The 24,180-nt window shown below is 46.6% G+C and overlaps 1 protein-coding gene across 1 annotated transcript in view; it reads right to left on the minus strand.

Annotated features, from left to right (window-relative positions):
• Nucleotides 1-24,180, minus strand: part of LOC144151606 (cell adhesion molecule Dscam1-like) — a 46,599-nt gene that overhangs the window by 3,424 nt on the left and 18,995 nt on the right. Inside the window, exons 3-16 of the mRNA XM_077682717.1 lie at nt 18,780-19,333; nt 16,633-16,917; nt 16,060-16,179; nt 15,494-15,661; nt 14,953-15,100; nt 10,823-10,971; nt 10,066-10,188; nt 9,072-9,236; nt 8,336-8,406; nt 6,861-7,095; nt 4,799-4,891; nt 2,756-2,941; nt 1,454-1,603; nt 774-928 (exon numbers count right to left, since the gene is read on the minus strand). Coding sequence (XP_077538843.1) covers nt 774-928; nt 1,454-1,603; nt 2,756-2,941; nt 4,799-4,891; nt 6,861-7,095; nt 8,336-8,406; nt 9,072-9,236; nt 10,066-10,188; nt 10,823-10,971; nt 14,953-15,100; nt 15,494-15,661; nt 16,060-16,179; nt 16,633-16,917; nt 18,780-18,894 — 2,163 coding nt within the window. The 5' untranslated portion in view covers nt 18,895-19,333. The remainder of the gene's footprint in view (nt 1-773; nt 929-1,453; nt 1,604-2,755; nt 2,942-4,798; nt 4,892-6,860; nt 7,096-8,335; nt 8,407-9,071; nt 9,237-10,065; nt 10,189-10,822; nt 10,972-14,952; nt 15,101-15,493; nt 15,662-16,059; nt 16,180-16,632; nt 16,918-18,779; nt 19,334-24,180) is intronic.

A 24,180-nucleotide genomic window follows, 5' to 3' on the forward strand; every position in this document is an offset into this window, starting at 1 on the left:
CGACCTTGTGCGGGAATTTCACCAAAGAAAGTACCTCTTATGGCGGCAAAAATGCCGAGAAAATCATGAAACATTTCACAAGTTGGTTTAAAAAAAAAAAACTGGGGTCCCCTCCCCCCATTTTTTTTCTTTTGTTTTTGGAGGAACGGGGTTGAACACAGAACACGAAGCTGGTATATTTAAAAGCTGCAAGCACTGTAAAAGCACGTTCTGAAAAACATTGGGCATCGGCCTTCGTCTACGTCTGGGCCATTGTTAGTTAAAAGGACCGCCTTCGAAGGGAATCAGCTTAAAATATAAACGAACACAAAGGAAGAGGGAGATACACGTCACACTGCTCCCTCTTCCTTTGTGTGTGTTTAATTTCAAGCTGATTCCCTTCGAAGGTGTACCAACTAGCACAGACGAGAGCCATTCTGTTAAAAGGAGCGGGATGGCGATGTCGGTAGTCGCTCCGCTTTACATGCTATTCATGGGCGTGACGATCTAACACCGTGTAATGAAAAGCAGCATGGCTCCAGCGGTTTACCGTATGAAGAGTGTGAGAACCCATCAATGTTTGACACGAAGATCGGTACCCTTTTCACATTCACTAAAGCTTGACTTGGCTAAATTATCTTGTCAACGAGAAACAGGGGATTTAACTTTCGTGTAAAGTTAGTGCGGGACTTCGTTAACAACATAAAAAATGAAGTTTAACACTTGTTCCTGATACCTAAACGCCTCCGGTAAGACTGCCGCATCGCTCGCTGCAGCCGTGGATTAGGACAAACCTTCGGAGCCGGTTCCATGGCATCATCCATGTCCCAGGGTACGTCGTAGGCCTCTTCGACTCTCCTCCGAATAGTGGTCCTCGCAATAGTCGCGTACTCTTGGTCCGGCCACATCCGCTTTGGAAGGGTCGCGCTGTGGTAGATGATTGGGGGGTCTGAAAATGACGAAGGAAGACGGAAATGCGTTTAGTTTGGCCTGGAGACCTAATGTACCGTACCAGATATAAACGGACAGCAACCAGGGAATACTTTTCACTTTTCGCACCCTGCTCTCGGAGTTGAAATGTTAAAGTGGCCGTAAAGATAAAGTACAACTTTGTTCGGTTTCAAAGGATTAGCTTTTGGTTAACTCACTCCATCCCATTTCAGCCATAAAAGGCGTTCAAAAAATACGCCAGAAATATTTGAAAAGTTCTAAGTATTGCGCTATGTTAACGTAATATAAGCAGGAGTGACGTAAAATAGGCCGTCACAAAATTCAAATACACTCCGTCTAACGACGGCGATGGTTGAATCGCCGAGCTCTCTTCCGTGCGAAAATCAATTTATTCGCGCTGCGTGTACTTCCTTGCGTAACTTGAGGCCAAGTGGCACCACCATTTTCTTGCCGCTGACGTTGTAGTTCGTTCAAAATACTGGTCAGCGAATACGTCGATGATGAGGTCTTTGGTTACGCTCACCTGGTTCAGTGGACATGATCCTTCTGTAGCAAGCACAAGCCAGAGAAATGGACGCGATGATGATCAGCAAGCACACTATCACAGGGCCGTAAACCCGAACGTCGAGGATCACGCTTGTGGCGGTTTTTCCTGTCGTTTGAGCCAAGGGTTCTAGGGGAAGATAGAGCGGAAAGAAAGAGCCAATGCTGTAGTTCGTGTCTACCCGTAACGCTGCTTTTTTTAAGCATCCTTCCACCCTCCTTCCCACACACAAGCACCTACACATACAGTATCAAGAAAACTTTAGCGGATACTAAAGGCAACTTTGGTTTTGGTTTAAATGAAATTTAAAGGTTATATAGCGATCCCGTTTGTTGGAAAAGCCGTACAAAACTTGTGCACATTCCAGGATAGTAAACTATGGACGAAATTCGGCACCGTCCAAGTCTGGCCGTTTTTATTTTAGAGGTGGCGGTCTTTCTTAAGCTATATACCTAATCAACCTGAACCCACTTTGCTATCCGAGAACTTTGGGGCTCCCTGATCGAGAAAATTTCGGTCTTTCTGTTCACCAGCCACTAGAAATAAAGGGACCCTGCTGCACTTGTTTCTAACTTTTTTTTTTTTCTGAATCCTAAATTCTTTTTGAACGTAGTCAATCAACACATCCAGAGAGCACGAAGTACCTCAGCCATAAAGTATGGGTCGATGCCCTTCAGAAATTTCTCAAGAAAATTTCGTCTCTTTCTCGGGCTTGACGTTGTTCGAGCGCTCGAATTACGTCATCACAGCGGTGTGGTGGATAATGCCCGGTTTTCTTTCAGTTGCAGCAATAAACGCATTCGATCGCTACTTAAAAGAAAACCACAAAAGCAAAGCAGAAACGGAAGGCCCATATGCTGTGACGAGCAAATCACGCAGAGCTGCTCCGTGCTGGCGATTACTATAGCTTTCAAAATGCTTCCAGACGCAAAGGAAAGAGTGAAAGCGTTTATCGGAAGTGCTGCAGAGTCCATTTAGCTATTTGTCGCCGAGCCGCCACTGAGGAGGAACGCACTAAGTGATCTCCTGCAATATTTTCTCCCCTTCTGTTTCTCATTTCTCAGCTATTTCTTACCTGCAATATTCCCTCAACTTCACAAATATTCCATCCATAGAGTTTCATACTAATATATATTAGTATGAAACACTATGATTCCATCACTCCCCCCCCCCCCCCCACCCTCCTTTCCTTGCTGGTTTCACTTATTTGTTGCCGGCTGCCCGTGCACTGACTTTGGTGAGACAGTTTGGTGAGAAGTATAGTTGCTGTTGAGGACGTACGCTCGCCGGTGGTCTCGAAGGCCACGGGGTCGGAGGGGTCTCCGCGGCCGTACATGTTGTACGCGGCCAGCATCACTTCGTACGGGGTCATCCGCACCAGGCTGTCCAGCGACAGCGTGTGCGCGTGCGACGGGAAGTACACGGAGCGCCAGTGGCCGCCGCGCTCCCGGTAGTCGAGCACGTACTCTGCACATGCACGGAGAACCCGGAATTAATAACAGCAGTAATAAGGAAATAGAACACACCAACAGTGTACCTTCGAAGATGGTCACCAAAATCGCTGAAACAATCGCTTGGATGATTGTCGAGTAAGGGTTTTTAGGGCGAAAGCTTTGTTACGCCAGGTACAAAAGTAGTACCGCATTTTCGCACGTATAACCCGGCCCTGCATATAAACCGCACCCCTACTTTCAGCCCGCCGGAAAATAAAAAAATCCTCGCGTATTACCCGCACATTTGATACAGCAAAGGCTGCACCAAAGCTACTGCTCAAGCAACGCATCACATACTATGTAGACAGAATAAGTGTATATTTAGCAAGTAGAGTACCCCGACTGCAAGGCGAAAGTCACAATTCACTAAAAAAAATTCAGTTGTCACAGATTCCCAAACTGCCTGTCGCCGTTACGCCGCCGGTCACATTACTCCCTTAGCCCTCTGCATCCTACAGTCCATCCCTAACCCTCCTTACCTCTACATTCTCTAGACCCTGGGACATGAGTCTCCGGAGGGGAATGAGGCGGCTCATGTTGCCGACCGCGCGCATATCTACCGGGCGTTCCCCTCCAACATTCCAGCGTCACCATCGGAAGCTTACCATTCTGTACCTCAAAAATCCAAAGACATCCTCGAACACTACCGCCTCGAACGCCGCATCTTTCCCCCGCCCCACGACAAGTTGACTAAGGAAGAATCCACCACCTACTGCCGCCTTCAAACCAATATCTACCCCTACGGCACCATCCTCCACGCCATCCACCCCACCTCCTACTCCGCCACCTGCAAGTACTGCCCCCAACCCTGCACATTCTACCATATGATTTGGGCGTGCTCACACACACCATCCTTCCCCCCCCCCCCCCCCCCCCCCATCCCTTTTCCCAACCATGAGCAGCGGGAAGGCATGCTAGCCTACCCGTACCCTGGCGATCAGCTTCGGCTGGTTGAAAGGGCCCGCCTGGCAGCGACCGCCCAGGGACTTCTGGACTGAGAAGACCACCCGATGCCACTACTCCAGAACTAACATAGAAATTAAGTTTATTCCTCCTTGTTAGAGAGCGCTCGTCCTTGTTTTTTCTTCCTTGTCCCTGTATGTTTTGCGCAATCGCTGCCATGGAAGGCTTAGTCAGTGTTACTGCGTAGTGACTTCATGGCAGAACACGCATTGCCGTGAAGCTGCACCTAAGAAAAAACCATGCGTATTATTCGCACCCCTCCTTTGCCACTGAACTTCCCGCACTTTTGGGGCGGGGTATACGCGCGAAAATACGGTAATCGGTTCGTTCCTTGTATTGTCAATGTGGCATTCAAGCTGAGCAAAGTCAAGCCATCGCCTCGTCCGGTTGCGCACCTTTGCAACCGTTCCTTTGATCTAAGGCGACGGTTGCGCAGAAGAGGAGAGGGGAAATAGTAAGGACGCGAGCCGTAAGAATATTCATATTAACAGCGCTACCGACACAGACAGAAAGAAGAGGGCACAAACAGCACCGTGTTTGTGCCCTCTTCTTTCTGTCTGGGCACAAACAGCGCCGTGTTTGTGCCCTCTTCTTTCTGTCTGTGTCGGTAGCGCTGTTAATATGAACATGTACCAACTCGCCCAGTCTTCCATTTTAGCGTAAGAATATGATGCAAGAAGGCACTGGTTACACCCAAGTTTACTGCGCCTTCGTACCTACAGCGCCGAGCGTCTGTGTTTCGTCTTGAGGTGCAATTGTGTGCGCATTGACTGCGCGCCCTCCGCACGAAAAGCGAGCTATCGCTCGACAAACTTGGTTTGACCACGTTCAACCAAGAAATAACTCCGCGCCTAAAAAATGCACTTACGAGTTAGGCTTCTTCGGTTCCGCTCCTTGATGGTGAATGTGGCCGAACAGCAAGTCACTGTGCTGACGCTGAACACTGGGGCTACGGGGAGATCTGGAAAACAAAAGAACACATTCGAGTTTTGCTACGTACTTTCGCAATCACTTTCGATCTCCACGGACCAAAGGACGGCACCCGTCCACTGATCATCCGACAGCTACAGGAGGCTTTATACGACGTGTACCCAATCGTAGATAAGGCATCCCATGTTCTGACACTTTTCGCATCCTTAACGCTCTACGCATTAGCCCAGTGAAAGTGAATCACTGTATTAGACGAACGCGAACGATTTAATAATATCGTGCGCCCAACTCACAAGACCGTATTCGGCCTCTCCCCAACCACTCACACGTGCGAATTCCTACAACTAAGGATTCACAACACGTCGATAGAGTTGCGACAACCTTTCGCCTGCTCCAGGCTGATTCCTACCTTCGTGGCACCTTACTTCACGCCATATGCCCAACTTCCTACTCCCCCACATGTAAATTCTGCCCTATGCCCCGCACTCTCAACCATGTGGTGCGAGAGTGCTAACACACTGCATCCCTAACCCCTAATCTCCACCTAACCTAAGAGAAATGGGCGGGTCAGCTGACCTGCTCTGACCTCGCATCCCAGACCGGCTGATGCTGCTAACCGGGACTGCCAGTAAAGCCCAGGGGTATCTCTACTGGAAGGTCCCTCACGGGGGTGACGACCCATCATCCACGCTTGCTCTGCTCGAAATAAATGTTTATTAACACGAAAGGGTTTATTCCGGATACACAAAGATTTCAATGACGTCATATCCGTCACGGAAATGACGCAATTTCAACGAAGCAAGCGGCCTGTAGAGGGTACACCCCTGCACACAGAGTATTCTTGCGCGGAAGCAACCTTTAGTGCAAAAGAGTACATTATACTTAGGGTTGTTTGTTTTCAGGTATTATATTCTAACAGGAAAGTGTTTTATTCCGGGATGCAAAAATATTTCACTGACGTCATATCCATGACGGAAATGACGCCAGTACACATTTGCCGAGGTGACCCGCCAGCAGGACGTCGCTCACCAAGCACACCCACAAGACAGCCGCCGACCTAGCAAATCATGCTCACCCGCAGATGTCGCTGCATATTTCACTTTCGTGTTTTACCGATTCCTATGACAGAGGAATCAACCGCAGTTTCTCTCTCTCTCTCTCTCTCTCTCTCTCTCTCTCTCTCTCTCTCTCTCTCTCTCTCTCATGGTAATCCTGTAACACACTCTAACACTCTTAAACATGGCACGCAGACCAACTTACTATGTGGTGGCCCTTTCCTACAGTACAAGTATGCAGTGTTGGAAGCTTTATAAGTATGTATATGTACACGCAAAGGGGGGAGGTGGTTGATTTTTTTTTTACTAAATGATGAAAAGTGAAACTATGCACCTGAGGTGGGAATATGAACCCACAACTTCCGGGTCATGCGGCCAATGCCTCAGGAGTTCAGCTACCGAAGCGGCTGCATTGCCTTCCACTCTCTGGCGTATTTATGTTTACGTGAATGTACTGTACGCCTATGCGGGGTAGCCAGTGCGCTGCGAGAAGTCGGGGTGAATGGGACCTTATCCTAAGACCCGAATCGGGATACGATCGTCATAACGTGTGAGGAGCAGTCGATGGGCGGGAAACATTTTACCACCCCTGGCACCAACACTGCCGCCACACGCTCAGACACGCGCACGCACGTATGCACGCACGCAGACCCGCATGCGTGCCCGTATACTATACGCATCCATTTATTTATATAGTGCTGCTCGTCCTGTTAAATCATGGAATCAAACGCGAACACCAGTTAAAGCTACTTTAAACGATTTGTGTTCTTCAGGTCATTACAGACAAAACGTCAGTACGTGGCGGAATTATCCGAGCCCGAAGTTTTTATAGTTTCGTTTTGTAGATACAGTAGAAATCACAGTACACGAGCTAAGGATATTGCAGACACAGTGACAGACGCATCCATTACCGTGAGTTCTCTTAAAAGCGACGTTCGCACGCACCCTCTTCGAGCGTGGTCACGTCCATTTGATGGGAGGAAGGGCTCGGTCCTGCCGAGTTGAATGACTGCACGACGATGGAGTAGCGCGTGTTTGGACGAAGCCCCCGCACCACGGCTTGTGTTGCCTCAGCGCCAGTCACCGTCTGGTACGTGTACGGCAGCATGGGCGAGTCGTAGATGCGGTGTCCCGCGTAGTAGCCCTGGATCTTGCCGTTCTGTAGCTCCCTCGGTGGGGCCTTCTCGTACCAAGAGGGAGGCACAAAAGGCAAATTGCATCAGCTCCATGGCCAGCAATACCACTAAAAGGGAACCCCAGTAGAACCATCCCAGAGACGCGATGTTTCGCCTGCAGTTAATGCGTAACCTTGACTACGAATCCAGTAAAAAATACTGTGCGAAACACCGGAATTCTTTTTGCGCTGTTTATCCTCAAAGGCTGATGCCATCAGAGTTACGCCTGGTAATTACTCTCCCCCTGGAAATAGGTACGCCAGTGCCTATTTCCAGGGGGAGAGCAATTCCGCCAAGCCCGCCACCGTCGGAGCACCGTGGGACACCTCATTCCTCCGAGGGCTGATAACTCGGCGGCCCGGACTTGAGCTGCAGAATAAAGTTTGATCTCTCTCTTTCTCTCTCTCTCTCTCTCTCTCTGGAAATAGGTAGAACCATATGCTAAACGCTACGTAGCACACAGAAGATATTTTTAAAGGCACGAAGAACAGATTATTTATTCGAATTTTGGCAGATTGCTGTTCTGGAACGTCAATAGTGCTGCTGGGGCAATGGATGGTGACACCTAAAACAGTACGTTTTTTTAGGTAACTAACAAAAGTTAGTTTTGAGAGCCACGTGAAGTTTTACAACTAGCGTATTTCAAGCAAAATATTACCAAGTAAAATTTTTGTTTTCATGTTTTCGTGTTGCCTGAAATACGACATCTTTATGAACCATCAACCGGCCGTGAACAAAATGTCCTCTTCCAGACCCTCTCAAGGGATTGTGACATCGCCGGAAATTAATACGCTATGAACGGAAGTAATGACTCGGCCTGTAATCCCCTGTCATGCACTGACACAACGAGTTCACTGTGCTCCTTCTCTCACATACTCACGCTGGCTTTGTTTTTAATTTTTTTTTGCGCGATAACGTTTATTACCTGGATTGTTTACTTTTTTTTCTTCCAATTGTTCTAATTTATTTTCTGTTATATTCTTTTTTTCTTATTCACAAACCAGGGCGTAGGAAATCTCTTCCGCCTTTCCTGTACCACCTTATGTTCCACCTTAAAAATGTTCCACCTTAAAAAGAACATTTTCAACTGAATATAATATAGCTCACCATATTTTACTTAACGCAAAAACATTACGCATTTTTTTTTTGTTTTTATCGTTGGCACTACGAGTTCTGGCAAATTATAGGCATAAAGATCGGTATAAAAGTGGGCATTGAAAGCAAAAAGAAATGTCACAGACTCACCTGCCATTCAACTTTGACGTGCGTGCTTCCCAGACCAAAAACTCGGACGTCCAAGGGAGGGGCGGTAGGGGCTGCGTGAAGAAAATGTGCCAGGAAAACTTAAACTTATTCCTTATAACGCCAGGTTTAAACAATGTTCATATCTGTCGTATCACTTACAAAAAATGACTTCACATGAGGTATTGGCAAACCAAATTACGAGAAGCGCAGTTTTTTACGTGCATAACTTGCGATATAAATGTTCCGTTGGTAGTCTCAACATGGCATAACTCGTAGTCTTCGGAGTAAATGTTTAGTACCTTGAAGGTATAAGGCGCTTTTGAATTGTTCGTCTATATCAGTCATTGTAGGCAACACATGAGGAGAGAGCCCAGGTAGATTTCGTCACATTTGCGTCCCAAAACACAATAAGCAGCCAGAAGCTTCTCGAGAAAGCTTGTTTTTCCCTTTACAAGGTGCCGATAGCTTAACCGTGCAGATTTCCAGGGTTCGCGGAGAGTAAAAAGGAAGAAAAGAATAAGGAATAGACAGGATTATCTGTCACTTTATGCTGCTACTTCGGTTTCTTCAGTTTGATCTTCCTTAATTGCTAAACGCTCTGTGCTCCTTTAACCTGTCTTACTAGCGACGAGCAAGGGACTTCGCACTCTTCAAAAATACAAATACGCCGAAGTCTGTGACGTAGCTAACTGTCACCAAGCAGGGTTATTCGAAAGAGAGTTCGTAGCTGCCTCACCCTCTTCGCTCGTAGTGAAGTGAATGGACGTGGATGGCAGACTCATGCCGACTCTATTCTCAGACAGCAGGTAGCCACCGTATTCCGTTCCCGGCAGAAGGTCGCTGAGGTAGACGGAGGTCTCAGATCCAGACACGGTGATCAGGGTTAGCTTTCTGCTTTGGGCTGCGCGACGCCAAGGATATATTGGAAAAAAAAAAAGATATGAAATTGAAAGGACACTTTAGCTTGCATAAGTGTTTGTTTGTGGGGAATGTCTTTAGTAACACAAAAAACAGAGTCTCTTGGACTCAAAGCATATGCAGTAGTTGCTGGTAACCTATTTTTTGACGTAATTGAAGTTACTATAACACGCAGCAAAATGAGTGCAAACTGAGAGTAGGACTGGTTACAAAACAGTCTCGTGTAGTCCCTAAGCTGTACTTTAATTAGTTTTATTTTACAAAAGTCATATATGCGTCCTACTGAACTGGTATGGTGGTCAGAGGTAAAAACGCAGAAAAAAAAGACGCTGTGCACATTATGCATCCACACAGCTTTTTGCAGCAAAGTATAATGCAAGTGGTTTATCTAGAAATACAAACATTTTCCAAATCCCGTGTCTTCAACTGGTTTTTCTCTACCTAATAAAATGAAACTAATTGGCAAAAAATACTCTCTCCTAAAAGTCTCACAAGTAGAGCAAGGTGCTAATTTGGAAATGAAACAACTTGGAAAAAACAGCGCTGAAAAACGATACGAAAGGACCATCATGCAACGATACGAGCAACGATAGTAGCAACGATACCAAAGGAGCATCTAAGTAGCATCATGCACCAACTAGCCCGTCTTTTCTTGTTCAGTTGGAAATGGAACTCCTCACGCCCACATCCCGTGAAAAAAGGAATATAAAGCTCAAGAGACTCGCAGAGTTCAATTCCTGTGAAATTGACAATGTTGATGATTTACATTATTTGCGAACTAAGATTGTAGTTCGAAATATAAATATGCTTACAGTTCTCTTTCCAGAAACGGATGTGGAATGTCGAGACCTCGGAATAGGGCGCTTGCCAGGTCAATCTGATGGCACGGCTTCTGATGTCCGACACTTTGATACTAACAGGAGGCGATGGCGGCTCTGAAAGAAAAGGAGATTGGGCTTGGAATTAGATTAAATTAGTCTTTTTGATGATAATGCGAACACCAGTATGCCAACGGCAAGAGCAGTAAAGCCTTGCGCCGTGCTTTAGTATGACTTGCACGTTAACAGAATCTTTGCAGAATGTGCGGAAGCAGCCAATCCGATCGGTTTCATGGTGTGGAGGTGCCGCCACACGAATAGCAAGATCTCAAGGTCTTGCTATTTTACAGTTCAGTAACATCTAACCACCGATGCATAGCAGCATAAACAAAAACTATATCGACAATAGCCATTTCTAAAGAGCCACTTGTATTTTCTCACAAGAAAAGTATATATTTAGTGGTAATTTTTGAAGAGAAAAAATGCTTCACTACAGTGACTCACCTCCGTATAGCGCTGGAAAAAATGGGCCATAACCATGTTTTTTGCCCTTTAACTATTAGAAAACTCCAATAAAAAAAAAACTTTTAGATACACGGTTTGTTTAATGAGAAATGTACTACAATAAGAAGAGTCAGCTAGAGATTTGGAAAACGCAAAATAGTAATGCCCATTTTTTGTTTTCGCGCTGTAAGCTTTGAGTGTGACTGTTCTTGGGTTTTTAGAAAGCCGCATTATCAGTGCATCGTACCTAGTACGTAGAGCTTCATGAGGGAAGTGACGTTTCCGAACTTGTTGGAAACCTTGCAGATGTAGGCTCCCGTGTCAGACGTTGAGCTGTTCTGGATGAGGAGCTCGGAAATGACTCCTCCCGGAAGGTTCCGCTCTATGACGTCGAACCTGCAGAAATTGGCGCGTTTATTCCGCATGGTAACGCAGTGGCTAAGTTTGCGATGCTCCACTTGAGCTCGTGGATCAGATTTTCGATGGTATGAGATGGTAATATTTTATACTATTTATTCAGGCCACATGCAGATGGCCTTGTACGCGACAGATATTGACCATTGGAGTATGAGGGCGGCCTCTGCTAGCGCTCCGCGCGAGCGCACCTCACAGCATTGCAACTCCTTGCCCGGCGGGTTAGACAGAAAACTTATATTCTTGTTCAGAAATTAAAGTTTGACTTGGGAATTTACGATGATGCTTAGAAGGTGAGTGGAACAACCCCACTGCAGAGTTTACATTTCGTCACTGGTGGTTAATCCGAATTTTGCACATAAATTATTCGACCTTATAGAGAAAATAATAGTGGAAGGTGAGACGTAACCGTTCGCTTGAGTGACAAGGTTTACTTGAAATGATTGTCTCAGGGTGACAAGATCGAACACACGTTGTTCTCACTGCCAGAGGGGCCCAAAGGAGCAAACACTCTGTCGAAGGGAGAAGCAGAAAAAGTGCGAGTGTAAAGTGTAAAAAAAAATTGGGTATTTATTCAAACCGTAAAAAAAATTGATGCAGATTCGGTATTTTTCACCTCTTGAGCTGTTTTTAAACTACAGAACATTAAAGGGAAGGTGAAGCGGTTTTAGAATTAAAAGAAAAGTTGACTAGCAGCAAGTACACATTGAATAGTTCATGTGTACGAAATATTTTCGCAATACATGCAATAGAAGCGGCGCAATGAGCAAACAAAAGTGGCCCGATGCCCCGCCCCCATCTCGCCGCGCGATGCCGGAAGACCGAAGAGCGCGGGCGAAAACCGGCTGAAAAACGTCATGCCTGGACTTCCGGCCGGATCGGCCGCCTCGGCCATGCTCTTTTCGCCGTGTTTCCTTGTGAATGATACTTGTTGTTGTTGTGGTTGATAGCACTCATTTGTACAATTTTCGTGTTCAAAAAGTATGCACGAACGCCAAACGAGGCATACGTTATCATGCCGTATTCCTAAGCAGAATAATGCCACGCTGGGATGCTTGATAACATACGGAAGCGACAGCCAAGGTGGCTGTGCTTGATGACAGAGAATATACTACGTACTGCGTTAAATACTTTGTAAACCGCTCCAATGCGGTTTTTTTATGCGACGGACGTGAATGTTCACATTAGATTCTAGATTTAGGAAGGATGGGGAATACTGCTGTACTTTGGCCGGGGTTGTTTCGTTCTATTCCAGAAACTAAGTCACATTTGTTCAGGAAATACTTGTTTCGTTAAACGCGTCGGTTTTCTTTCCCTATGGGCTCAGGACAGTGTTCAAAAAAACAATTTTTTGGCGAAACTAAAACAAGGGGCCAATCCTGATAGAAGTTCTCTCCCGGCTAAGAGGTAAACAGTATTCCTACAAAGTAAAAGAACTAAGACAACCAGATTACTTATTTTGGAAGTATACATGTCACGTTAAGGTGATGTTTGTCTGGAATTAAAAAAAAAACACCACTCCGAACCACCACCATGCCATAATTTGTGTTGACTGCGGGGGCCTAATTTTTTGCCCAAGATTCCGTGTGGCTGCATATTATAACCTGGCAAGCACTTGTTGTCACTGAACCTCAAGCGTGCTCCAGTGATAGTCGGTGATATATATAATGATGATACTAAAAAAAATTAGGAGCGAAGAGTAAATATACGGCCTCTGTCCGACTAGCGCGGTAAATGCTTAAATCTAGAAATGCTGAAACTGGCCAACGATTCATTATAACAAACGTTTGGTGATTGTTACCTAAAGTAACGTAACTACAACGTAACTGCCTTGTCCGACTGGTCTGTTAATTATAACAAGGTAGCCGTAACATTGTAGCAGAATGCGCAACGCACAAGCGAAAATCAAGCCCTACTACAGCCAATAATGCTGAGCAGGCACTAGTATGCTGCAGTGTTTTCAGAATATATGCATGTGAAGCAGTAAGACGCCACTCATCGAAGTGCAGCTAGCAATCGCGGAGGCGCCGTAGCGCCGCTGCCGAAATTGCGCGCGCGTGTGGGGCTGCGTACGGGGATGAGTAACGGGGCTGGGGTGGGCGACAACGAACAAAGGAAATGCGGAAGCAGAGTCTGCTTGTTGGTTTATGCGTGTACCGGCAAGATGTGTCTCGCATATACGTTTACAGCGCATGAACGCTAATTTTTCGCGCAGTGCACGTACGTGCTTTTCGCTGGTAGATTGTTTATAAAACGCCCATTAATCTTCGGCATAAATGGTTTTGTGTAAAATAAGAAACAGTTAAGACAGTACCTAATATTAACATAAGGTATAAAATCCCCCTATGCTGGTTGCCTAATTCAAAAATATTTTGATGGTACCCACTAGTCGACGTCACAGTCACTGCTTTGGGGTTCTCTGTCGTGTAAAGCAAATTTAGGCTCCAAGATAATTGAACCAACAGCACGGGAAATTACAAAACAAACTTCCAGTCATGTGCGAAAATTAAACTGCAAGCTAAATTGCCGCAAAGGCAACCGTGCGATCGTTCGCAATGCTTCCGACAACCCGCGCGGCCGAAGGGTGTCCTCCTTTGACATCATGAAGGGCGCAACCAATCAGGGGCGTCAAAAGACGAAAAGCGCGCGTCTTTCAAACGGGGCCGCCCTTTTTGCAAGATAAATTCCACTTGGACTCATGTACGATAAATTTCAATGTGATATCCGGAATCAGCGCGCAAGAAACTATATAACTGTTAATCTAACTCAAATTTTTCGGAAAGCGCTTCAGCTTCCCTTTAAGGAGCTCGTGTCTCCGGAAAGATGACATCGGTGTCGTGACGCAAAAAATCTTATTGGTTGAATTGTGGAGCGGAAAGTTTCGATCACTCGCAGAGTCCATCGAGTTACGCTGCGATCTTAACCTTTGTCTGCCCCTGATTGGTTAAAGCATTCCACTCTTAGAGACACAGCATACGCGTCCGTCAAGTTTTTTTTTTTTTACTACAATCGGTGGAAACTGACCCAAGCGAAGGCTAACCGCGATATGGTTACTAATCAATACTTGTTTGTATTTTATGGAATTAAGTTTACACACTACTGATTTGGCCATTCGTGCAACGCAAAGGCACATAGTTTTAAAAGGGTTCTCTAGAAAACATGAACATTTTTAGAAGTCGTCTATTAATGCAAAAAATATGGCCTTTGCAAAAACATTTTGTCTTTCTTGTGACGGAGGAAAATTTTCAGGCAATTTTCAAGTTATGGTAGCGCATTTTTACGAACAAGTCTGAAAACATTTCAAAATCGCGGTGCCCGCCGGCAAAAAGAAAAAAAAACATGCGTATTTTGTTTACAAATGAACAAATAAATACTACATAACAATTATTTTATATAACTTCCTCTCATTTTAAAAAGCGTAAAATTTTATTTCAAATCGCACAATTATTGGAAATGTATTTGCCAAGCTAGTACTTATTGCTTTCGAAAAGTTAGAGAACACGCGTTGTCTGTATTCGTAAGTGCGCTCTGCCACATGAAGGGTAATTAAGAGGCAGAGCACCCTTTACAGGAGAGCAAAACACTGCTGATTCGCGCGGTTTCCGCTAGCCTTTGGGTTAACGGCATCTATTAACGGCATCTATTAACATCTATTAACGGAAATACGTGCAGAAAGAACGTCACCGACTCACAGGGTACTTGCGTAAGTGAACGTGGTTGGTTTAAAACCACTTCTGAATACGTAAAATGGAAATTGCAGAAAACTGGCAGGAGGAAGGTTGTGGATATTTGTGTAGGACACGCGAGGTCTAAGACATCACAACTTCCCTTGATTAGGCTCTTAATACAAACGCCACAACAGGTTTGTCTGGGTCAATGCAACGTGCGTGTCGGTTCAGAGTACATTTTTAGCGCAACTCTTGACCTAGTTTCGCTCTGCCTGAGCAGATAAAAACACCTTACCCTTCCCGTAGCGAGCCTTCGTATGGCCTTTGATCCTTGAACCAGCGAACAGTGAGTGGACGGTCGCCCGTGGCCTCACACTTTAGCCGAACGCTGTGACTTCTTCTTACGGTAGTCTCCTCGATCCTTTCAAGAATTTTGGGTGGAACTAGGAGCACCAAAAAAAAAAAAAAACGTAAAGGGTCAAGATAGGTTTAAACTCTAGAAGTAGGGTACTTTTAACTTGTTTATTGAGTGTTTTTATTATACGTGTCGTGTAGTTCGTGTTATGTAAAGTGCACAACCTGTAAGTGTTACCTCCAGGCATATAACGCATATACTGAAAAAAGAAACCAAGATTCAAGCCCTGCTATACAATGTTATTATTGCTAAGGTAAAACATTCCTTATTATGGTTATTTTTGTTATTGAGCTAAATTATTATTGGTAATTCTAACATTGACATGGTTTGGTTATTCATTGTTGTCTGTGCTCACAACCTGCTAGCCAAGCTGTAAGTTAGAACCTTTATTTACAGCAGGAAATAGAAATGTGCCACTTACTGCTGATGATGAGACTTATGACCTTCGAAAGGCCGTTTCCAAGACCGTTGCTTACATCACAGCGGTAGTGGCCTGCATCTTCAGCCTTTACTGAGCGGATCTGGAGGCTACCATTTGGTGCCATGTTGAATCTGTCACCCATGCGGACCAGCTCGAAATCTCTTTCATCTGTGAGAGTAGAACGAATGCACGGTGACAAGTTATGAGAACAATAAAACGTGCTGTCGGGCTAGTTGGTACATACTGAATGGGAGGCTTAGCGCAAAAAAAGACGAGGACGGTGGCAGGCGAGCAGGCGAAGGGACTGCCCCGTCTGCCACCGTCCTCTCCTTTTTTGCGCTATGCCTCCCATTCACTATGAGAATAATAATAAGACAAGGCAGTGTGGCGGAGCGACAAGCCCCACCGTTCATAGCACAAATGACAGTATTTGAAGATATGGCCTTACAAAATCTTTTACTGCAATAATTTCGGGTTGTATTAGCTTAATAATACCTTAAATATCTCATTCGTGCCTTGACGCCAGGAATGTGAGGGCGCAGAAACTCGATATGCGATTTACTTGCCTAGTTCTTTGCTCCACTGGATACTTGGAATTGGATATCCAAATGCATTGCAGTGGACGACGATGCTGGATCCGGTGGATGCTGAGGTATCTTGGGGTTCTTTTATCCAGCTAGGTTTTACTGCAAGGAAAAGAAAAACAAGGGAGGCCATTTATTTATCATTCTCGTTATCGTTCCGGCGGTGACAAATAATAAAAAAACAGCCTACTCGGTCAAAGAAACGCAATTCTCGGGAGTCGGCCATGACTCGGTAACGTAAAACCTACCGTTACCAGGCTGACAGCGCCTAGCGCCAACCGTTTACGCTCTAGACCACACCGGTGCCTCGCTCCTACTTTGCGAAGTGATCTCTACATATCTCTACGCTACGAAAAAATTAAAGGGAAGTGGGAGAAAGAAATGACAGCTATATTCACGAATTTCTCAGCAAATAACGCATCGTTGCTCGTCGAACGAAAGCTGAGAGTGCTACGAAACGTATGATCTTTCAATTAAAGCAAAATTTCATTCAGCCGTTAGTGCCCTTTTAAATACTGACGCGGGATTGACGCTCGATGAGCACCGAAATCTTACCGTCCACGTAGAGCTTGACAGTATAGCTGTCTGATCCGGCCGGATTGCGAACGGAGCAGGTGTAGTTCCCGATGTGATCTCGCGTGATCTCGCGCACTACGAGAATGGACTTTCCCTGGAGGCTGACCACGTTTCCCAGCTTTTCTTCGGGTCGGATCTCGCGTCCATTGTGGTACCAGGTGAAGTGGATTGGCGTGGAGCCTCTCTTGAGCGAGCACATGAGGTCGACTTGGTCACCCAGCTTCAAGTTGGAGTCCACGTACATCTTGTGCATCTCGGGTGCCTCTGTACCGGACGAAAACAATAGCCCATGATTAGCTTCACCCAACAATTTTTTTTCTTCGCCAGCGCATTGACAATTTATTGGTTGGAAAACCAGTTGTATGTTTTCTGGGGCGAAGTTCGGAATATCTCTAGCGGTGACACGTTTAAGCTCTTCAGCAGGCTTTTTGACTGCGCGAAAGGGTTTGCTTGTATTAAAAAAAACCTATATTTCATTGTGGCATCTTCATCAAACTCAAATTGATAATCATTGTGTTATGACGTAAAAGAGCTTCCCTTTTATTGCTTCAGCAGAGCAAGAATATTCTCGAATTGAAATCACAATTTTCTCTGGGAACCTAAATTTCTCGCTAAAAAGAGTTTTTTTTTCTCGCAAAGCAATAGAAAGGTACGGCCCCGTACTGGCGTACAATCACAAACCGCACATGCAGACTAACAAGTCTGAACGTAGCGAGAATTGGGGACAACTGTATCCGTGAACAAAAGAATACACCTATAGCAGCCACCAACTTATCTAACTTCGGCCACCATACAACTGCGCGTGAGATAAGAGGCACCACTTGGCTAGGTTGCTGCGACGACCGCCGCACCAGATTGCGGAAAGACCAGGAGGAGCGCTCCCTCCCTCAGGTGTCATGCTGCACGGACTATTTTACAACTTCCACGTTTCGAATTCGTATTTCAGTGAATTTTGTGAAGCTGGTACATTACCCCTCAGAGCTGTCGATTCGTGGACCATTCCCGAATTGTGCTTGGGCCACGGAGAAAAGAACAACAACCACTTTTGTTCTGCGCTGGTAATATGTGGATATAGTACAATTGGTGGAGCACTGAGCTGCTACTGTGAAAACCCGGGTTCAAATCCCGTCGGAACACGCATGTATTAGTTATTTCCTGTTTACTGCGGCGGCCGTTTTATTTCTTACCGGACTACTACAACAACAGTGACGCTATTCTGCAGAAAGAGGCACTTAAGGCTTTCGTTCTAATAAATATAAACTTCCCCAAGACTGTAGCAGTGAACATTCGGCCGGTACGTTTAGGCTTGAGAAGAAACTTACCGCGAGCGGGTGCTTTAGCTACTAACATAGAATTTCGTCAGGTACATTTGCCGAAGGAAAGAACACAAGGAGAGGTAACGCGCCGGCACCAAAGAGAGACGTTTCGGCTGCAGGATTCTCGGATCGATAAACATGGCGCCTTGGCCTTGATCCTTGGATTGCGGGTCTTGCTACTCAAGATCAAGGACTCACGCGTCCCTCTTCATTCGTGCTAAAATAGAAAGTTAACATTGTTTAGATAATGATCAGTCACTAACGACTTTTCATTCGGAGGTAGCATGCAGCAGGTACTTAATTACACTGCAAACAACCACAAGCTTTCATAAATACTTGTGTAAAAATAGCTGCTCCTAGGTTTTGTATCACCTAGGTATCACCTAGGAACATTTCACTCTAAGGTGATACACATGATGCTGGCGTTGAGGCTGATAAATGCTACTGATATGATGCTGCCTTGCTAAAGAGCATATTGAACATTCAAATGAACATTTAGCAACTCACTCGGTGGAGACTAGCCACCTCGATCCCCGAATTGTTGTGTGCCACGCTGTTACAGAGGGATACGACAACCAACTGTATGCTAACTTCAGTGCTCGCTTCCCGCAACTCGTAACTCCCCAAGGCAGTTGAACAACTACAGAAAGTACCTTAGGTATAGCGTCTCTCTTCCGGCCTAGAATTTCGTCACGATTTAGCGCGACAACTCGCGTGATTTTCTAGTCGAGTCAGACATTTGCAGAGTTGGCAGCATTTCCGCGCTGTCGGCTTAGTTGAAGCGCCGACAGCGCGTAAAAAGTGACTCACCCAACGCTTGGCAGATGACGTTCAAGCAGCCGGCGAACAGCAGCGGGGCGAGTATCAGCCCCAGCGAGGTGGCCGTCATCGGCGGCCGCGTGCGTTCACACACCACCACGCCCATGACGCCGTGGTCTGTGGCAGCACAGGCGTCCTCGGCACACGATCAGCACACCGCTGCAAAACCATCCAGTGATGGAACTGTTCTTTGATGCCGGAGAAGACGAATGCCGTGTTTTTTCCTCTTCTTCCCGGTCCCGGGCTCCCTCCTCGCTTCCCTTTTCCGTTCTCGGGAAGGCGCCGTAGCTGCTGGATGCGGCGGGCTTGTTTTGGAGTGGCCCCCGGTGAGCCGTGCGGGAAAGCGTGACTCACAGGCGGTGTTAGCAGCGGCGGCGGCGGGATGAGGAAAATAGAGGAGGGAGAGGAGGAGGAAGAGCGGGGCTTGCGAAGGCATTCCGGGTTCGCTGGACTTCGATCGAACCACCCGATGAGGGCTCGGCTCGGCTTGGCTGGGCGGCGGCTTGGCTGCACGCGGCTGTGCGGACTGGCACGAAGTGGAAAGGCTGCGCGGGAAAAGAAAGCGTGGTTGCGTGTTGGCGTGGATTCGGAGGGAGCGTGTTTCCATTTTTGTGCATATTCGTACCACCAGTTTGGTCCCCTTACCAAGATTACCCAATCGAGACGGCATCAAGGATTTAGAATAGACCAGCCCGGTTCATGTCACATTGCTACGATGTCAACTCAAGCATAACAGGAATTAAATTAGACATTCTACTTCCGTCGTTAGCCACCGCAATGGCGCTCTTCTGTGCCTGTTCCAAAAATATATTGTCACCAATAAACGAACCAGCGCACAAATTCAAACACCTTTATTTTTTTTTCACACAGAATTTAAACCAGTTCTGCTTCGTTCCCATTCCTAAACATAAGGCATTTAATTCATTAGCACTGACTCGATTCATTCGTCTCTGGAATGAATTTCCTGATAACACAGCCTGCATATCTAACCCCGAAACGTTTCGTCACCAGCTACTCGCGCGGTAAGCCATTTGATGTCGTTCCAGAATTTTTAACGCGATGCATATCATCGCGATTCATGACTGTGTTGTCTTTCATTTTCACAAATTGCATTCGTTTTTCGCAGGGTAATGGCAACAAGTGTTTTCTGCATGTCACATATTGCTCCCTTCGTGCCTCGAAATCAGTACAGAGCGTTTTGCCTCGTACGAAGTATACATTCTTTCCACTCCTTTTTTTTATTATTGCAGTAGTTGTGACGCATACAAAAATGTCCTGCTGAATGTTACACGGGTAGCTCTTTGACACGAATGCTGGTTAAAATGAACTCAGTACAGTTACGAACAGTATTAGAAGTCTGATGCAGATGAAAAAAAATAGGAAAGAACCTTTTGAGTGAGCTGGAGCTTCCGATGACAAAGAGCTCTTCCTTGAATGAAATGTCGCAAGATTTCAGGTGTCGTTATTGTTTGGTGTGCCATAAAACTGCTTATATCTTAGGTTGTTCTTTGGCACATGGTAGTCACCGAAAAGGAAATTAAAAAAAATATCCAGAATTAACTTTAGCTTTTATCGCGTGCTGGACGGCTGTATCTTTGGTTTGCACTGTGGCTTGGACCTCTTTGTCGTTTTATTTGTAAATGCTTCCAGCCAGCATACGCGTAATTTTGATTTGCTTTTAAAATTTTAATGTGCCGCAATAATAATTGATTGCTTTCTCTTTACGGAAACTGACTGACAGTCGGTTAGCAAAATGTGAGTACCTCAGAAGAACCAAAATGGAAGTTCAGCATTTGCATTTATTGCCTGTTTGTCTTGCGCCAAGGGCAACTTCATTACCCATGGTAGAAATGGTGACAGAAGCGTGGAAGACCAACAAACATAATTAAGTTATTTCTCTCTCTCTCTCTGGTTGGGGTCGATTTGTTTCAATTTGTAAAAACACAGGAGTAAATACATTTCAATTTTAACCGTCTCACAGTCTTGTCCCAGCCTCTTGATGGAAGCTCACTTTCTCTCTGAGCCTCTCCCCGCACTCGGAATTGTGTTGCAGCAGCGAGCATAATACAAGTAGGGGCCCCTTACCATCGCGTTCTTCCGTAAGCTATCAGTGTTGGTGAATATGAAATGCTTCCGCTCCAAGAGAGCAATGCAATCCTCGGCTCGCTTGTGCGCGGACGGGAGCGTCGGCGGAGCGAATAAGGTTGGAGGGAACGAAACCAGATAGAAGGGAGAGGAAATGGAAAGGAGGCAGGGTGCGCAGGGAGGTGCTGTCACCTTGCGGCGAGGCCGTGAGTTATGGTCTCTTCCGGGCATGGTCGCGGCGTGGCGCGGCCGAGATAACGCGCTGATAGTCTCCGCGAATGGGAGCGGAAGCAATGCGCCGGCATGGGAAACCGACCATAGAAGACTGCTGTGGTGCGTGGCCTGAATTAAGGGAACGCTGAAATGCGGTCATAACTACCCCATGGCTACACTTTAGTTGTTTTCCTTCCAGTTGATGCTAAAGCAGAGTGGTTTTCCGTCACTCGCATAAGGCAGCGCGCTGCGTAGCGTTATGAAATTAACGTGTCCTTGAGTTTATAATTCAGCGTTTTTGTTTTATGACGCTTACGTGCTTAGAGACATCGGAATGGTCGGCCTGGCTAAAGTGTTTTGTTATTATATTTTTGACAGCAGAACTTATTGAAATCAAGGGTTTGGCGGAAGCCCGTCTGGTCGGGAAAACGCATTACAACCATTAAAAACTGATACAGACCGTGAATGTTCATAAAAACAAACAAAAAAGACATTTCGGCTCCCGTACAGGAGCATTGTTCAGATCAAGAAGTGGCGAAAGTGGTCCGGTTATGTTGGCTTCAAGATGTGACATAGGGAACGTGAGTACCCTGGGGGAAGTTGCCGTCATTGCAAATAAGTGTGTGCTCCGTGGTCTGGATTGCCAGGGATTCAAGATAAAGCCGTGAGGTCCGATTCTACTCTTTTTCGATTATTCTCGCATTGGCCCAATCTATTTCATGGCAAGTTTTTTTTTAGGGCCTCGCAATGTCCGTGCCGTCATCCGGCGTTCTCCGTGTGCACAGCTTTCTAAGCCATCTATTGAGAGCGGCGCACACTGTAGTTAAGGTGCCTGGATGCGCGCTCCCGCCCGCCTCCCCGTTGGAGCGGGGGGCGCGCGCATCGAGGCACCCCAACTGTAGTTAAGGTCCCTGAAATTACTACGGTAGCGCCATCTTTAGATCTCGCCGCCTTTCGCCCTCGCCCGCACTCCTTTCCTCCTTCGTTTTTTGCCATTTTCTTTTTCGCCGGCGAACGCCGCGCGCCATTGGCCAACGGCCAGTGACGTAGTACCTCGTCCCCGCGTTGTTTGTTTTTTCTTCTGTTCGCCGCCACTGTCCATTCAAATTCGCCATTTTAGGCTCAGCTGCCTCGGAGCCGGCCTTAGCTCCATTCGATTCAGAAGGGGTGCACGGCAACGTTGCAGAGAAAGTTCTGTGGTGCCGGTGCAGTGCAGCAGCGTGGTTCCGTGGTGCCGTGCATCACGGTTGCACCGTTAGTAGTGCCCCTGCATGTTTACAATCGAGCGAGGTGCAGGCATAGTCGTCTGCTAATCATCCTCGCCTGTCATCCTCTACAACTGGATGTTTACGGCCATCTGGGTTGCGTCGTACGCATCAGCGGCGACGCAAAGTTTGTCCAACACATCTTCGAGCTCGACGGACATTTTCACGCGGTCACCGCAACTGCCGGTAGCCGCCTGCCAACCCGCAACGCCCGAACGCTCACGGCACCGAATCGCTGCACCTCCTCCGTAGCAGGTGCAGCGGTTCTCTGCACCGCGGCGGCACCGCTGCAGCACCATAAGCAATCGAGCGACGCGGTGCACGGCACCATTCCTGCAGCGGCGAATCGAGCGCTTTGGTGCAGCGCACCGTGCAACGGTGCAGGCGTTGCAGGGAATCGCGTCTGAATCGAATGGAGCTCTTATCGAAGCCGACAGCGTATAACAACCGATAACAACCGAAGAGTCAGATGCTCGTTTCAAACAAGTGTTGCGTCGGCGTCACTTTATGTAGCTTCGCGATGCGGAGTTGTTGTGCCTTCGGCTGCTCGAATAAGGTCAGTGCAGTCGCGGCCAGCTCGGCTGTAGCAAGCTGTAACTTATCAAAGCCCACACATGAATCAATGTTAGCTGTACAGCATGAAAAGGATTCACAATTGCGCTTGTTAGCGCGCTTCAGGCCTTGGAATACGGTAGTTATTATATAATTTCGGCCACCAGGATTTATTTAATGCGCACCCGCATTACGCAGCGCATGGGTGTCCGGGAATTACTCCTTCACAGAATTTTGGCCACAGCGGCTGGGTTTCGATCCCGCGAATTTGGTCCAGACGTCTGTTGGCTTTTTTCATTTACCATGAATATCGCCTATGGTCGAGACGGTTCAACCAGTCGCCCCGCAAGCTGTTCTCACGCCCCCAGCACGATCGTCCTACTCTCCGGCAGAGTCCTGGACTGGACCCACTTCTAGTCTGCTGCATTGTAATGCATATATAATTGGCTGTGCTGGCAACCTGGCTAGTTATTGGGAGACAGTGGCCCTACCCTTCGTTGCCACCTGCTACGCATCCTATTTTCTTATCCGACCCGTACTTCCTCGCAATGGGCCTACGCGAGTAATGTAACTGTAATCAACAGTTCCATGCCCCGCAATTGCGGAACAGCTTTTTTTGTTCTTGACGTCCAGAACTTCGGCGTTCTTCTGTATACCATCCCGAAACGCATGGCTAAACGCCGCGAACGGAAAAATCACCGATATGTTCAATATGTTTGTGCTTAATACTGCAAGCAATACCTTACATATAAACAAACACTTCCGTTGTGGATTGAACATATTCTGATTTTTTTTCATACCTACAATATTTGTTGTCGATTTCCATGAGTTCGTTGATCAAATTCGAAGTCGCATCGAGCAATCCGCGAGCGCCTTCGAGCTAGACCGAGCACGTGAACACTCCGATAAAAAAACAACAACAGCAGCAGCAACAACAACAACAACAAAACGAGCCACCCGCCATATCCGCGCATATGGCCATCTGATTTAGAAAGCACACGCAGAAAAAAGAGCTTTGCTCTGTTACCCTCTTTACTTCTAGGGTTCTGTCAAATCCTGAGAATGGCGAGCCGCGGTGGCTCAGTGGTTAGGATGCTTACCTATACTGAGCCGGGAGACCCATTTCCAACCCCGGTAGGAGGCGCTGCGTTTATTTAGAGGTGAAATGCAAGAACGCGCGTTTGCGGCGCGATATCAGTGTACGTTAAAGAGCCTCGCGTGGTTATCCGGAGCCTTTCTTTACAGCGTCTTCATAACCAGAGTCGTCTTGAGGCGTT

This window comes from Haemaphysalis longicornis, unplaced genomic scaffold, assembly GCF_048455015.1.
Source record: "Haemaphysalis longicornis isolate Haplotype H1 unplaced genomic scaffold, Haemaphysalis longicornis Haplotype H1 scaffold_9, whole genome shotgun sequence".
NCBI classification, from domain to species: domain Eukaryota; kingdom Metazoa; phylum Arthropoda; class Arachnida; order Ixodida; family Ixodidae; genus Haemaphysalis; species Haemaphysalis longicornis.